This window comes from Nicotiana tomentosiformis, chromosome 6 (assembly GCF_000390325.3).
Source record: "Nicotiana tomentosiformis chromosome 6, ASM39032v3, whole genome shotgun sequence".
In the NCBI taxonomy this organism is placed as follows: Eukaryota; Viridiplantae; Streptophyta; class Magnoliopsida; order Solanales; family Solanaceae; genus Nicotiana; species Nicotiana tomentosiformis.
In genome coordinates this window covers 13,220,117-13,237,778 of record NC_090817.1, presented here as the reverse complement: position 1 = coordinate 13,237,778, position 17,662 = coordinate 13,220,117, and the positions used below count along the sequence as shown (strand labels likewise).

The window sequence follows — 17,662 nt, the reverse complement described above, 5'->3', positions numbered from 1 at the left end:
ACATCAAAATCAAAAGAAACTAAACAAGCCTATCAGCTATCAGTTATAAGATTCCTATCTATAAGTCTTCTAAAACTTGATTTTGAGTCTTCACTGGTTCTTCACGCAGACTCTGATCTGAACCTTGATTCTATCTAGCTGCAAGTGCTGGTTCATTCTTCTATGACTTATTTTGATCAAAATGGGAAATGTAAAGCTCGTAACTTCAGTCGTCTTGAGCAATCCATATCCTTTCCATCTGCTTCTGCATTTGGATTCAGTTTTCTCTCTCTTTTTATTTTTTTATTTTGGATCAAGTCTTTTTTTTGTTCATCTTGAACCCTGTGCCTCGAGGTAAAACCTGCCCAGACACTAAAATAAAACAAGCGAATGAAAGTTTTCTGCCCCAGTTTTCACTAGGAAGATTTCGTGAGTTATTTGTAACAAACTCTAAACTCCTTCAGTATTGAAAGCAATAAAAAGGTCAAGAATGGTGTACCGTAGGAAAAACATGATTCTTTAGGAATGGCGTACTCTGATTGTCTAAATGGTGCTTCAACTAAGGATTGGTGTACCTTATGTTGGGAAATGTGGGTAGGGAATAATGTACCCTATATTAACAATGATACTACAGAGTGGTTTACCCTGCATTTAAGATCAAATCAACTAGGGAGTAGTGTACCTTATGATGAAAAACACAGCTAAAGATTGGTGTACCATATACTGGTAGAGAAATGTAACCAGGGGTTGGTACCCTGTATTACAGAAAAATAATGTAACGAGGGGTTGGTACCCTGTATTACTGATATGAAATGTAACCAGGGGTTGGCGCCCTGTATTACTGAAAAGAAAATGTAACCAGGGGTTGGTGCCCTGTATTACTGAAAGGAAATGTAACCAGAGGTTGGTACCCTGTATTACTGATATGAAATATAACCAGCGGTTGACGCCCTGTATTATTGAAAATGGATATAATCAGGGGTTGATACCCTGTATTACTGAGAAGGAATGTAACTAGAGGTTGGTATGCTGTATTACTGAGAAAGAAAGTAACCAGGGATTGGCACCCTATATTACAGAGAAGTGTTGAATCCCTCTAGGTGAAAAGGTTCTACTTGAGTAAAACTATGTAAAACAACCTGAGTGAATAGTACTTCTACCCGGATATATGAGCTGGATTCCCCTAGGCGAAAAGGTTCTACCTGGGTTAAGCTACGTAAAACAGGCCTTGGTGAAAAGTACTTCTACCCGGAACTATGAGCTGGATCCCCCTAGGCAAAATGGTTTTGAGTTAAGCTACGTGAAACAACCTGAGCGAAGAGTACTTCTACCCGGAACTATGAGCCGGATCCCCCTAGGCGAAAAGGTTCTACCTGGGTTAAGCTACGTAAAACATCCTGAGAGAAGAGTACTTCTACCCGGAACTATGAGCTAGATCCCCTTAGGCGAAAAGGCTCTACCTGGGTTAAGCTACGTAAAACAGCCTGGGCAAAAAGTAGTTCTACCTGGAAATATGAGCTAGATCCTCCTAGAAGAAAAGGTTCTACCTGGGTTAAGCTACGAAAATGAGAGGTATGATCGGTAGTGATGCATGCTAAAAATAAAGGAAGTGGAGATTTTAAGGAAACTTACCTTTGGTGACATTCGTCCTTTGACAATCACCATTCTGCACTGCTTTCTTCCTGCTCCAAACAAAGAAAAATTATGAGTTTTCAAAGTGGTGGTCAGTTTATGGCCTTGATGCGCTAAGGAGTTTTAATTTACGGCCACTCCGTTGTCGAAGAACTGATTCTACCAGAGTGGTACCAAGATGCTCAGATACACTATATCGCTTTTTGGAGACCTAGGCTTTCCGATGTTGCCCCGACTGTTTCATACCCAGATGTCCATAGTACCTCTAATCCTTGTCCCTAAAGCGAGGAAATGTTTTCTTTATAATCAAACTTAGTTGTCTTGCACCCAATATCATTTTGTGTACATAATGCTTATCAATTTTTTCCATGAAGCAAGTCTTGCTTAGGCGACCTTTTCAGTTTCTTTGAGACATATTGTTTGGCTTAGCAAAAGAGATCACATACGGATTCGTGCCTTTGTCAATGCCATATACGTCCCAAATTTTGATCGGTATTATGGGAGAACTGTAACCAGTTTTACAACCATTTATTTGCTTCATTTTGATGCAAGATTAGGCCGAAATGGACACAAAGAAAAATTATGGGAAAAACATAAGAGCAATTGAAAGTAAAAAAGGAATTGTGTCTAAACAAAAGGTGTCCCTTTCGGGGAGAGGAATAGGGAGACTTATCTGGAAGTATGTGCCGGCTTCAATGAATCATGAAATGCTTGTTTGACTAGACGCCTGATCCATCTGAGATGTCTAATTCTCAAAATCCGTCGCAAATGTTCATCTTGAAACTTTCTTGGTTGTGCTCATGCCGGAGTATCGAAGACCCTCATTCGACTAGTAGCGCCCTTCGCAGGTTTTCGCTAACTGACCCCTCTCATTTCTCTACTCACCGTCGCCTTATGGTGCTCATCTGGGTTTTCACCAATAATACTCTCTTAATTTTCTACTCACTGTCGCCTTACAGTGCCCATACGGGTTTTCACCGATAAGACTCTCTCATTTCTTTTTTTTCTTTTGTTTTCTTTTTTTTTACTAAGATACTGCATGCGGAAAGTTGCCAAATGCCCTTGGCATGGGGACTTAAAACATTCTCAAAGATCAATCAGAAGTTCCTAACATGGAAAAGGCAAAAGGAACCTTGAACTGAATTACAACTTTGGGAACCGTTTTTACAGCAAAAATCGTAAAATAAAATAAACTTCTTCCCCAGTTTTGGAGTATTGGGAATATGGATTTTTTGTTGTGATGGGACCGAACCCAGGGTAAGACTGCCTACGTATCCTTTTAGAATTAGGTCGTACGTAGTTCACTGACTCAAAAGTTTTTTTTCTTTTTTTTCTTTTTTATTTTTGCTTTTACAAGTACAGAGGTTCCAAAAGGAGGGAAAATAGAGACGACAAATACAACTCAAAAGGGTTAACAAAAGGGTGACACCTATTTGAGATAATGAGCAGTGATAACCTTTGTCATATTGATCTGAGAAAATCAGGCGTGAAAGTTCCGCAGTGTGTATATATAAAACATAATATCTTTTGATTGCATATGTGTTAATAGTCATGTCTGGTACCCGTCCTTATTCATCTAGCAAGTGTAAGGCCCCTTTTGATAACACTTTCTTGATGATGTAGGGTCCTTTCCAGTTTGGGGCGAACTTTCCTTTAGCTTCTACTTAGTGTGGAAGGATGCATTTAAAAATGAGCTGACCTACCTCAAAGTGCCTTGGGCGTACTTTCTTGTTATAAGTGCGGGCCATTCTTTGCTGGTATAGTTGGCCAAAACACACTGCTGCTAGCCGTTTTTCATCAATCAACATTAGCTGTTCTAATCAGGTCTTGATCCACTCGGTGTCTTCAATCTCTAAGTCCACAATGATTCGGAGAGAGGGAATTTCGACTTCAGCCGGTATTACAACTTTATTTCCATAAACCAGCAGATAAGGAGTTGCACCCACAAATGTGCGAGCAGTCGTGCGGTATCCCAAAAGAGCAAAAGGTAACTTTTCATGCCATTGCCTTGACCCTTGGATCATCTTCCTTAGAATCTTCTTGATGTTCTTCTTTGCCACTTCAACGGCTCCATTGGCTTTTGGACGGTAAGGGATATAATGACAATGAATAATTTTAAATTGGTCGCATACTTACTTCATCAAATGACTATTTAGATTGGCTGTGTTGTCAGTGATAATGGTTTTTGGAATACCAAAGCGACAAATGATGTTTGAATGAATAAAATCTACCACTGCTTTCTTGCTGACTGCTTTGAACGTGACTGCCTCTACCCACTTGGTGAAGTAATTAACGACGACCAAAATGAATCTATGCCCGTTTGAAGACTTTGGCTCAATTGGCCCAATAACATCCATTCCCCAAGCAACTAAAGGTCAAGGATAGAACATATGATGAAAATCCGATGGAGGTGAGTTAATCAGGTCGCCATGAATCTGGCATTGGTGACACTTGCAAACAAAACTGAAGCAATCTCGCTCCATAGTAAGCTAATAATACCCCGCCCGTAAAATCTTTTTTGCCAAAACATATCCATTCATGTGAGGTCCACATATCCCCGAATGCACTTCAATCATGATCCGCTCAGCTTCTGTGACATCTATGCATCTCAACAAGTTCAAATTCGGGGTCCTTTTGTACAAAATTTCCCCATTCAGGAAGAAACCGCCGGCAAGATACTTATAGTTCTATTTTGATCTCCCTTGGCATGCTCTGGGTATATCCTTGTTTTCAAGAATCGTTTTAAGTCATGATACCATGGTTCACCATCTGGTTCTGTGTTGCCTGGATAAGGGAGCATCGAGGCTAAGGTAGCCAAGTCGTCAGCTAGCTCGTTGTGAAACATGGGAATGTACCTAAATTTGATGGATTTGAATCTTTTGCTCAAGTCTTTTACACATTGTCTATATGGAATAATCTTGATGTCTCGAGTCTCCCATTTGCCTTGGGCTTGTTGGATAAGTAAGTCGAAATCTCCCATAACCAATAGTTCATGCACATCCAGATCGAGGGCCATTTTCAGGCCCATGATACAAGCTTTGTATTCTGCCGTATTATTGGTACAGAAGAACCGAAGTCGTGCCGTTGCAGGGTAATGCTGTCCAATAGGTGAGATAAGGGTTGCCCCGATCCCAACTCCTTTGATATTGACAACCCCATCAAAATACATTTTCCATATGGTTGTCGTCCGGAACTACTTCATCTATTGAGTTGACCTCTTCGTCTGGGAAGTATGTGCTAAGTTGCTTGTAATCATCATCAACTGGATTCTCTGCCAAATGATCTGCCAAAGTCCGTGCTTTCATTGTGATGCGAGTGACATAGATTGCCTGACTACATGTCCTTTCAAAAAGGGTATACTTAACCTCATAATTGGTGAACTTCTTGCTCAAATAATAGATTGCCTGCTCCTTTTTGCTTGTCGCATCATGTTGCCCCAGAACGCATCCAAAGAAATTATCCATCATCGATAGATATAAAAACAAAGGCCTACAAAGTTCTGGTGGGACCAATACAGGGGGTTCTGACAGATAATCTTTGATCTTGTCAAAAGCTTTTTGGCAATCGTCCGTCCACTTGATATCAGCATCATTTTTCAGCAACTTAAAGATGGGCTCACACGTGGTTGTGAGCTAAGCAATAAACCTACTGATGTAGTTCAATCTCCCAAGTAAAATCATGACTTCAGTTTTGTTCTTCGGGGGTGGAAGATCTCGAATGGACTTTATCTTAGAAAGATCCAATTCGATGCCTCTCTGACTGACTATAAAATCAAGGAGCTTCCCAGATGGAACCCCAAATGCACACTTGGCTAGATTGAGCTAAAGGTCATACCTTCGCAGCCGTTCGAAGAACATTTTCAAATCGCGCACATGATCAACTTTGTCTTTGACTTTATGATGAAATCATCGACGTATACTTCAATATCTTTGTGCATCATGACGTAAAAAATGGTGGTCATGGCCCTCATGTATATTTCCCCTGTATTCTTCAAACCGAATGGCATGACCCTGTAACAATAAGTACCCCATGGAGTGGTGAAAGTGGTGTTTTCTGCATCATCCTTATCCATTAGAATCTGGTGGTACCCAGCATAGCAATCCATGAACGATTGTATCTCATGCTTTGCACAATTATCTATAAGAATATGGATATATGGTAAAGGAAAATTATCCTTTGGACTTGCTTTGGTCAGGTCCATGTAGTCAACACAAACTCTGGTTTTTCCATCCTTCTTTGGCATAGGAACAATATTTTCCACCCAGGTGGTGTATCGGACAGCTTTGACCATATTGGCGCTCAATTGCTTCATTATTTTTTCTTTGATTTTGTCACGCATATCCGTTTTTAATTTTCGTTGCTTTTGTTGGTCTGGTGGAAAATCAGGATACGTATGAAGCTTATGAACCACTAGATCAGCACTTAAACTCGGCATATCATCATAAGACCAAGCAAACACATCTATGTATTCAAATAAAAGTTGAATCAAGGCATCTTTGGGTTTTTGTTCAGTGTGAATGCTTATCTTTGTTTCTCTAACTTCTTCATGACTTTCGATATTAATTGGCTCAGCTTCATTGAGGTTGTGCTTAGGCTTGTTTTCAAATTGTTCCAACTCTCTTTTTATTTCCTTAACATCCCCATCTTCATCATATTCGGCCTCTTGATGCATTATTTCGAAATTAGACAGCTTTTTAAGATTTGTGCATGAATTCCGCATGCATGTCATGTTATTAAAGCCGGCATTAACAAAATTGAAATGGAAACAAAATGACAGGAATTAGGAAAAGGAAAATATACAAAACTTAATACGAAACTTAACTGCATTTCATTGAATTTGAAAGGATAGAAGAGTTAACAACAACATAAAACAATCATGCTAAGATGTTTGGATTACAACCCTGAAAGTAACCCAAAGTACAAAAAGAAACCTGCAAAAGCAAACTACCAAGATTCCTTCTTTGTGGGGAGAGGAGTTGCTTCCCAGTTGTTGAGCATGGTGTCTGGGCTAATTAGTTGCATATCGGCATGACTAGTGCCTTCACCAGCATGGATCATATCACTTCAGAAAACATCTGGTTGAGGCCATGGCAAATTTCATCAATGTTTGCGTGCGCCGAGGAATTTTGACCCTCTTGGAGTCATGGCTTGACAAAAGTGTAGAAAATGTGAGGGATAGGTTACTGCAAGACCCACCCGTGCATTTTGCGGTGCTTTTCCTTGTCTTCGTCTGCTTGTGTTGGCCTGAAGCCTAAGTCAAAAGTACCCCTGTTACTAAAAGGGGAGAGGGGTTCCGAAATTCCTTACAATGATGCCCCCAAGCCTTTTCCTGGATCATAACCCTGTCTCATCATAAGTGCAGCCACCAATACAAATATGGTAGAAAGACGAGGATGTATAATGGGCTTTCCTTCCTCAATATGGTCCACAACAACCGCTTCGAAAGCCTGATAGATAATGGACTCGCACCGTTACTTGGCCTCAATACACGGGATTAACAGGTCTTTATAAATGGATGACTCGTCTTCTCCGTAAACAATAATTTCTTGCCTGTCATGTTCGAACTTGAGCATCTGATGCAAGATGGATAGCACAGCTCGAACGATATGGATCCATGGCCTTCCAAGAAGAAAGTTATAAGAAGTTTTCATGTCCACTACTTGGAAGACAAATTCAAAATCGACCGGCCCAATTGTCATGGTGAGGCAAATTTCCCCAATGGTATCTCTTGTTAAGCCATCAAAAGTCCGAATGCGGACATTGCTGGGTCGGATTCTGTCTGTATGGATCTTCATGCTTTGCAAAGTAGAGAAAGGGCATATATCTACGCTCGAGCCTCCATCAACCATGACTCGCTTTACGTAGTGCCCCTCACATTTGACAGTTAGGTGCAAAGCCCTATTGTGCCTAGCTGCTTCCTTAGGGAGTTCATCTTCAGTAAAGGAGATTATGTTCACCTCACAAAATCTTCTCTAACTGATTTACTATGGTCTTCTCCAAGACATATGCCTCGTTTAAGATCTTGATTAGTACACGGCCGTGCTCTTCTGAATGTATGAGCAGAGATAACAGAGAGATTTGAGAAGGAGTTCCTCAGTTGGTCGATGATTGAGTAATCCTGAACTTTTATTTTTTTCAAAAACTCTTCCGCCTCTTCTTCAGTGACTGGTATTTTTATTGGAATTTGGCCTTCTCTGATTTGCTTGGCCTTCCTCACCTCTTTCGGAGAGTAACACCTCCCTGATCGAGTCAAACCTCCAGTTTCCCCCAATTCTTCGATGATTTCCTTGCCTTTGTAGGTCACCACAGTTTTGGTGTAGTTCCAAGGAATAGTTTTTGTGTTTGTCACAGGGGGTTGCACGACAGGTTTGATTATGATTGGCTCTGTTATACCCTTTGTACCGCTATGATTATGCCTTGTGGTGGGATGGCCTCCAAGGACATATAACCTTGGGCTTGGAACACTGTAGCGAACTTCTAACCTCGAGATTTCTAGAACAAATAAATTTGCCTTCCTTGAGCACTGAGCACCATTCACGATCAACGGCACATCTCGGCTTGGACTTACCTCCAGTCATGTTCCTTCTTCAATCATTTCCACTGTCATTCCTGCTCGACCAAATGGCTTGCATTCTTGATCTCGGCCAATCATTCCCACAAAATGAATAACATTATGTGTTGGCAACTAGTTGTTTGTCACATTAGGGGGATCTTCGACATCCATTAACACAATCAACTTTTCAGCGATGAGTCTTTCTATGGATCTTTTCAGAGTCCAACAGTCATCAGTGCTATCCCCCGGGGCTCCTGAATGATATTCACATCTAGCATTTGCTTGAAATCCATGTGAATCAGGATGCATATGGTGGGTAGCGATGGGTCCAATCACGCCATTCTGCCTCAACTTCTGTAACATATTAGAGTATGATTCAACCAATGGAGTGAATTTTTCCACTGGCCTCTGCTCTCGACCATAATCCTGCCTGGGACGAGCATTGTAGGGTGTCCGAAAATTTTACTACTGAGGTCGGGGGATCCTTGGAGCTAGTGCCCACACCTGTTGATTGGGAGGCCGAGCATATGATTGAGTATTAAACATTGTATATTATGGTGGGCCCACAAAGTACTGAGGAATTGGCGGGGGATAATAATGTTGAGGGTAGCTGGATTGCCCCTGCTGAACTTGCACATAAGGGTGTGATGCCCCTCTTTGAACTTCCCTGGATCCCGAGGTCAATCATGGACCCTTCTTGTATCTTTTTTTCTATTTGCCAAACTTCCCGACCCATTTTGGATTGCTTGGGTGGTGGCTTTGAGAGCCTCTTGACTTACAATTCTGCCAGTCTTGAGGCCATTTTCGACCATCTTCCCTATTTTAATTGCTTCTGCAAAAGGTCTATCCATCACGGACATCATGTTCTGAAAGTAATCAGGCTCTTCAGCCTCAAGAAAAATAGTGATCAACTCATGGTTATCCATAGGTGGCTTAACTCTAGCCGCTTGCTCCCTCCACTTGATGGCATACTCCATAAAGCTTTCAGTCGGCTTTTTCTTCATATTGGACAGGGAATTATGATCTAGTGCAATATCAATGTTGTACTAGAATTATTTGACGAAGTCCTAGGCCATGTCATTCCAAACATGCTAGTGAGAGATATCTTGGTCAATGAACCATTCAGAGGCTACCTCCACAAGACTTTCCCCAAAATAATCCATCACTAATTTTTCTTTTCCACCTGCACCCCTCAGTTGGTTACAATACCTTTTCAAGTGGGCGATAGGGTCACCGTGTCCATTATATTTCTCAAATTTTAGGGTCTTTCAAATGGATGTGGGGAACATTCATAGATCACTAAATGAAATACTTTTTTGACCACCTAGTCCTTGTATGTTCTTTATGTTCTATTCAAGTCTTTTCATTTTCCGAGCCATCTCATTCGGCTCAATCTTCTTGGCACGCTTTTCTTTTTCCACTGGTGACTCGTACTGAGGAGTCTGATTGTATAGAGCCGGGACCCTGAAATCCATATTTGGAGAGTAGTATTGGCTATCATAAGCATGAGATGGTGGCTCATTTTTTGGCCTCATCAGAGGAGGTGGTGACGAGATTGTATATACCGGTGCGCCAGACATGACGAGAGGGGTGTTCCTGACCGGTGCGACTGTAGGTCGTATATTAGAGGTATCAGGGGTAGCATGGAGGCTGTAGTTTGGAACATACCCTGGTGGTAGAATGTGATTGCTCATTGCAGGGAGCGGTGGTTGAGTAGCCAGGGGTACAGTGGAAGTTCCCTATGAGGGACCCCACGGTGGAGGCTGACCGGTAACCCAAGCTTAATATACATCAGACAATTATTGTACCAATTTTCTTATGTCCTCCGACTCTTGCTCAACTGACTGACCCTGGGGATCGTCACTGACCATCTCGATCTCATCAGTCTTAGCCATTGCTACTTTTCCCTTAGATCTGGTGAAGTAATGATGTGTTGCCAGTTTCACCATAAACCAACCACCTTAAGCTTACTTTATAAGAGGCAACAAACATGTTAGGGTTAAGCATTTAACAGATACGAGTCACACGTAAATATGCTATGCTCCTAAGATTATTAATATCTCTAACATGCTTTTGGAAGGCTTCATATTTCATTCCGGCGTATAAAGTTGCTTCTTATTGACGTTCTTATTTCCTTCTCTATTTTTTTCACTTACCTCATTTTGATCCCTCATTCTAGAGTCATTGAAAAATATTTGATCGAACCTTTTGGGGGTTGCCTACGTATCATGTCGCCGCATGAATCAGATCATTGCATAGTTCATGGGGGAAATAATAACAATTTTGATGATTTATAATTTTTAAATTTTTTTTTTTATGAAACAAAATAGAATATTTTTCATTCATTTTCAATCAATGTTTGTTATTTTTAAATACAATGAGAGAAAAAGTAAAATATATAGAAACTAACTCAATTGACTCTAAAGACATAAATATGATTGGAATAAAATAAACTTTGATAGGAATAAAAGCCTCCAAATATAAAATTAAAAATGTGACAAATGAAAATGAAACTAAAAACTAATTTGATTGCACTAAAGCTGTAATCTTAAATGGAATGCTTGCTTAAACTGATATCATCAATGGTCTGCATCCTTTGGCCTCCACTCTCCCCCCAAAGTCTGGTACAAATTCTGCAACACCGCCGGCAACTGTGGAACGAGGGCATGTGCTTGTTGACCAACTTTCTCATTGTTTAGATGGAGATTATCATCATGAATATATGCTGCTTTCTCTGCCAATTGAAGTACTTGCTCTCTGGCTTGCCCCATATTCACGTGACAATTCTGCAACCACATCTGGGTAGTGTTGAGGGTGTGCCCCATCTGAGCCTCACGTCCCTCGTATTCTTCAATACGACGGTTTAGCACACCTCTCTCAATCATCCACTGACGCCGCTCTACCTCAAAATCTGCATGTTGATGACCCTCTTCTGCCTTTTTATTTTTTCAATTGTGCATAAAGTTGAACCTTTGAGCGTATCCAATAGGCCCTTTCTCTTTCAAACTGCTCTCTCTGCTGATTAAACTCCAATTGTTGCTTGTGTGTATCCTCTTCAATGATACTCAAGTCTTCTTGCAGATTATGCATTTCAACATTTTTATTTGCCTCAACTCTTCTGACTAAACCAATCGTGCTTGCTAGTTCTTCTTCTAAGCTGGCCGCCTCATTTTTAGAATGCTTTAGATCTTTATCCATGACCCGTAAGGCAGACGGATAATCTTTCTCAATATTTAAACGAACTTGAGCGACTCCGGCTTGCTGCTGGGCTTGTTTTTGGCTATGGTCATCCGAGCATGCTCTAATTCCTCTTTTAGCTTTTCTATAGTTCTTTGATCATTTCTCCTCTTGTTGGACCCCTTAGGCCTATCTCTAAATGACGAAGGGTCATGAAACCAGGTAATATATTTAGGGATCACCTCTCCACGATCTCGGTCTTCTACCATCTCATTTAACTCCGAGACCTTACTTGCATACCAAATTTTCATAATTTCTTCTTCGTCATGAGGCTGATTTTTACCAAAATCATAACAGAACTTGCTCATATCTCGTATTGGTGGCACCTCCTGTAGTTGCGCAAATTGGTGCATTACCCAAAGTGGAGCATAGAGCTGAACACCGTCCAATCCTATGAGTATCAAATAAGAATGGTATGCAAACTCACAAATGACCTCTTTAGAGAAAAACCAATCGTAGTTCCAAGTGATCCGTTTGGCGGACAGAGTAAGAAGTAGTTCTTTCCAGGCGTCAGTCCCTTCTATTAAGTCACATTCATCAATTCTTTTCTGGTGATCATAAGTATGATTGGGCCATAGCTCACTAAAGTAGTTCTTTCCTTATCTTCCCTTGATTTCAATTTTCCCACATTCCTTTCGAAATTGCATTCTAGGCCATACAAGTGAAACAAAAATTCCAACTTAATCCACTTACCTACTAAACCTTAATATTGTCCGTAATTTATGTTCAAGAGCTTCAGAAACCTAGCCTCATTCACATTTTTTGGTACTATGGGCCTTTGGCGGCAAAGATTGCGACCCCACCCCTGGAAATGGGTGATATACTCCAAGGTCGGAGTAATTTCACAGTTGTTGAAATGGAACACATTGTTTTCAGGATCCCAGTGCGGAATCAAAGCTTCGATCACATCCCTCCTGGGCTTGATCGTAATCATATGAACCAAATGTCCCAAGTAATTTTTTTATCTGATTTCGCTCATATTCCTTAAAGTCTCTCCACCACTCCCATAACAATTGTGGTATCTGATCGACAATCAGAAAATCTGGTATCCCTTCTGATCTGGGCCTCATTTCAACTTACATCTTTCCCCACTCATGGTGTACTTGTTTACCCTGACACGGGGTTAGGATTTGATCAAATATATTATTGACACACAAAAATTCCGATTTCTCGGGTTTTACTCTATAAAAAAATAATTAAAAAAGAATTGGCCTCTTTTGTTAAAATGACCATTTCACATTTCTGAGGAAGGTTTCAAGGATATTTTAACAAAAGGAGCAGACGCAAGGGCAAAACTGGTGAAAAGAGATAAAACTGACTAAGCGACTATATTATTATTATTATTATTATTATTATTATTATTATTATTATTATTATTATTTGAAAAAAATATATCACAGACACTTTTTTTAATGTTTCTTTAAAAAAAAAAAAGGGTTTGAACCCGATGATGGTTGCCTACGTATCTCATATCCGGTGAGAATCAAACCCGCGTAGTTTGGTTAAAATAAATAAAAAAATATTTTGAAAATTGTGATTTTACACATTAGAACCCTTCAAAACTTTTTTTAAAAATGGGAACTTTATGAAAACGTGGAGGAAAGTTTCTCTTTCTCTCTCTATTCAATCAATCTATCCTAAATCCGGTCAACATTTGAGTAAAGCCTATCAAATAATGTTACATATAGCACATAAAAATAAACATGTTGGTATGAAAAATTAGTACCTGTCCTAGACGGGCCCGGCCTCTGTGCCGGGTCCCGCTAAGTCCAATGCACATGATGCAAATAAAGCGTAGCCTACTAGGGATATTCATTGCTTGTGGCTTGTTCTTCTAAGTTTTTAAATCTTAAAGGAGATGGTATCTAGACCTGGCTTACCCGGGTGGACAACCTGAGCCGAGGAGCTTCAAGCGTCACCAATAGTAGAACATCACTGACTAGCTAACGGCTCTCCCGCCTAAACATGTGTGGCTAAATCCTTCACCAGAAGCTGGTAAACTGGCTTTATCTCAAGACAGAAATTTTGTGATGCTAGTAGGCAAATACAACATAACTAACTATTAGAAGACTCAGAGGGGTGCGAGAGAGGATACAATTTATATCACAGTTCAAATAAATATTAAAGCGGTAAATAAGTGACAAATAGCACATTAGGCTTCCAAACACAATAATATCCAAAACATGATAAAAGCCAAACAAGAATCAATATACAAAGCTCGAATTCTTATTAGTCATCCCCATTAGAGTCGCCAGAGCTGTCACACCCCTCTTTACCCCCCAAAAGATATATGTATGTGTATGGATTGTTGTGGGTTAAAGAGGTTTTCCAATTAAAGTGACAAATTTGAGTAGGGATTATTTTATTTACAGATTCGCCACTTGAAATTGATTTTTTGGGTGTTCCAAGTCACCTTTTATTTGAATCCCTAATCAAAGGAAGGTTTGACTATATTATTATTGGTCTGCAAAAATAAATTCTAGGTAACGAATTCTGTTGACTGGGAGAAGGTGTAAGGCATTTTCCGAGTCCCGTAGCTCTAGCATGGGTCGCTTTATTGACTACAACTTGGCTTGAACTAAATTTTGGATAAACTGTGATTTATTGGTTTCCATATTTTATCTATCCGTTTTTAATTATTAAAATATAGAATTATCTTTGAAACGAATCATGTGTATGAATCCGTTTTGTTTATTGTGCCAAAATCATGTCACGCGTATGTATATACAATTAATGGTATTATATTATATTAAGATTATTTTGGCCAAAGTTGCGTGACCACATACTTTGGTTTTAATTTTGAAAATCATAATTATGTCAAGCGAAAGTATACATAATCGCGATAAACTAATTAAAAGCGCGCCTAAATCACTCTAACAATGTTCATTATTCTTCCTAAATTTTGAGATTATTGTATAGTCATGACTTATGGAATTACTTGTGGAAGAAGTGTATGATTTTAGATATTTGAATAAATAAACTATCATATACCAATACCCTACGACTCAACAATTGAATACCATATTTCCAGAAACATGATTAAGCATATAGAATTTAAGGACTAATTTACATTATTATTTATAAAGTTTAAAGGCAAATAAATAAAATCACATGAAATAAGATAAAAAGAATAGAGAGAAGAATAAACCTTTGATGCAAAATTTTTAAGTAAATGAGTCTCCAAGAACGGGTACAATAACTCAAACGAACATCGAGCAAGCATACGTGAAGAAGAACATCAAAGCTAGTGAATGAAGCTCCAACGGAATCCTCGACCTCGACTATTGACTCCACTGTTTGGCGTGTAAAAAAGGATGTTTTGAAGTACTGTTGTTGGGTTTTGGGTGATTAATTGCTGGATTTTTCGAAAGAAAGACGAAGAAAGAATGACAGGAGTAGAAATTCCCTTAGCGAAAAAGAAGAAGAAACATTTCTCTCAATTCCCTCTTCTCTTTTTTTTTCTCCTTCCCTCCTCTTCTCCCATTTTTCTCTTCTATTTATAGAAGACTTTTCAAAAATTTTCAGATTTGTTTTTTATTGTTTTTTTAATAAAAAAATTCCCACTTCCCATTTTTCTTCTTTTATTTAAAAACAAATATATTCCCCACCTTCCTTTACTTTTTTTTTCCACTTTCTTTACTTTCCTTTTTGTAACGGCCCGACCGGTCGTTTTGAGTCCTAGCACGTCGTTCCATAGTTTGAGACCTTGAGCAGCCTCACTTCATGTATTATGACTTGTACGCGTGGTCGGAATATAATTTCAGGAACTTTAGAGTTTATTTGGAAAGAAACTTCTAATTTTCGAAGCCTTAAGTTGGAGGAATTGAATAAAGTGTGATTTTTGAGTAAACGACATCGGAATCGGGATTGGAAGGTTCTAACAGGTACGTATGATGATTTTGGACTTAGACGTATATACGAATCGGGTTTTGGATGATACGAGAGCGTTTCAGCGCCTATTATGGAAGTTGGCATTTTGGAAGAATTTCCTAAATTTGGATTGAAGTGCATTTCAATGTTATTGATGTCCGTTTGGGATTCCGAGACTGGGAATAGCTCTATATGGTGATTCTGGTATTGGGAGCGCGTCCGGATGTGGATTTGGAGGTCCGTAGGCCATTTTGAGATCATTTGGTGAAAGCACGAATTTGAAGGTTTTTGAAGAGTTTGACCGGGAGTGAACTTTTTGATATCAGAGTCGGATTCCTATTCCATAAGTTGGGGTAGGTCCGTAATGTCAATTATAACTTATGTGCAAAATTTGAGGTCAATCGGACGTGATTTGATAGGTTCAGGCATCGAATGTAGAAGTTTGAAGTTTTAAAGTTCATGAAGCTTGGAATGGGGTGCGATTCATGAATTCAACGCTGTTTGATGTTATTTGAGGCCTCGAGCAAGTTCGTGTTATGTTTTTAGACTTGTGTGGGTGTTTGATTTGGAGCCCCAGGGGATCGGGTGAGTTTCAGAGTGGCTTCAGAGTGTTTTGTTAAGAAGTTGGATTGCTGCTTCTGGTATGATCGCAATTGCGATGTTTTGGTCACAAATGCGACCATCGCATTTGCGAGGTAGTGTTCGCATTTGCGAACCTGGGCTGCTGAGGGAATGGATCGCATTTGCGACAATATGGTCGCTTTTGCGAAGCCTGAAGAGTTCGCATTTGCGATGAAGGCCAACTCTGTCAGGGGTCGCATTTGCGATGCTTTGTTCACATTTGAGAAGGTCGCATTTGCAAACCCCCCTGTCGCAAATGTAACATCTGCGACTGGAGCCAATGGCTGTTATTCCGAGACTTAGCTCATTTCCCTCATTTCCCACTTGGACTTAGGCGATTTTTGAGAGCATTTTGAGACGATCATCAAGAGGTAAGTGATTTCTTCTAGTTGTGAGTTAAATACAAGGTTTATACATGGATTAAGACATGAAAATTTGTAGAAATTTGGGATTTTGAAAGAAAAAACTTGGAAATTGGTATTTTTGGATTTTGATCACTAATATGGGCATAGAATTGAGAATAAATTATATATTGGAGTTCGTAATGCTATGGGTAGTGTTTATCTTCAAAATATTTCGGAATCCGGGCAAGTGGTCCCGATGGTTGCTTTATCGATATTTCGAGCGGAGTTGGAAATTATTATAAATTGATTAATTATGAGTATTAGAGTATATTTTGATTGGGTTGCATCTTATTTGACTAGTTTTGGATCGGCGGTCATCGGTTTGAGGTGTTAGAGCGGCATTGGAGAAACTTGTTGAGGGGAAAAACTGCCCCTAGGTGATGTATTTAATGGGTGCAACTTTGTTGTGGGGACTACGTACTCACGAGGTGACAAGAGTCCGTACGTAGTTAGATTCATTTTATTGTCCGGGTAGACTTAGGTTCACACCATATTGTACTTGTACAATAGGGATTTTCCTTGCTTGTTTAATTCCTTATTTTACATTTCTACTTGAGACTAGACTTGCCATTGTAGAGACTTCACGATTTCACGATTTGTCACCGAATAACTTCACTCCTCCTACGGCATGTTTCTGTGATATATATAATTGAAAAGCTTTTTGTTAAAGAAATTACAACTCACACGTTTATTCGTGAGTGGGGTCAAGGACCCATCAAAGTTTCTTATTCTTATGGGATCAGGCCGTTCGCCTCGGCAGGATTTATGTACCACACTCTCATGGGAGCGGGCCGTTCGCCTCAGTAGGTTAATTGATTTATCATATGGTTCGGTCCGTTCGACCCTCAGTAGTGCACAATTTATTTATTATGTTGGATCGGGCCGTACGCCTCAGCATTTCCTATATCATATCTCTATGAAATCGTGCGTAAGACTTGGCAAGAAGCCAGTGTATCAGTAAATTCCTCGATTTGAATTTTAGTAAGCTACTTGATGAGATCCACTATATCAATATATATATATATATGCTCCGGTTAAGGAGGGAATTTCTAATGAAGAGCTTGAGTTCCTCGTAAAGAGGGGTATTTGTATCACGTGTTTTATACTTGTTTATTTCATTTATTTACTCTGCCTCATATTTGCTACCCATTTACTGTACCTTATGTTATTGGACCACTAGTGAGTGTCGATGTCGACCCCTCATCACTACTTCTCTGGGATTAGGCTAGATACTTACTGGGTACACGTTGCTTACATACTCATGCTACACTTGTTGCACATTCTTTTGTGCAGGTACAAATGTGACTAGTGGCCTTGAGAGAGTAGAGGCGTGTATGCATACTGGGACTTACGCGAGCTGCATTCC

At 39.7% G+C, this 17,662-nt stretch overlaps 2 protein-coding genes across 2 annotated transcripts; both read right to left on the bottom strand.

Annotated features, from left to right (window-relative positions):
* Window positions 1-3,431: 3,431 nt before the first annotated feature.
* Window positions 3,432-3,968, bottom strand: LOC138893590 (uncharacterized). Its single transcript, XM_070178226.1, has 2 exons — window positions 3,806-3,968; window positions 3,432-3,688 (listed from the first exon to the last, which is right to left on the bottom strand). Exons 1-2 carry the CDS (start codon window positions 3,966-3,968, stop codon window positions 3,432-3,434), a joined length of 420 nt encoding a protein of 139 aa, XP_070034327.1.
* A 296-nt stretch (window positions 3,969-4,264) lies between these two features.
* On the bottom strand, window positions 4,265-4,627 carry LOC138893589 (uncharacterized). Its single transcript, XM_070178225.1, has one exon. The coding sequence runs from the start codon at window positions 4,625-4,627 to the stop codon at window positions 4,265-4,267; it is 363 nt and encodes a 120-aa protein (XP_070034326.1).
* Window positions 4,628-17,662: the final 13,035 nt, after the last annotated feature.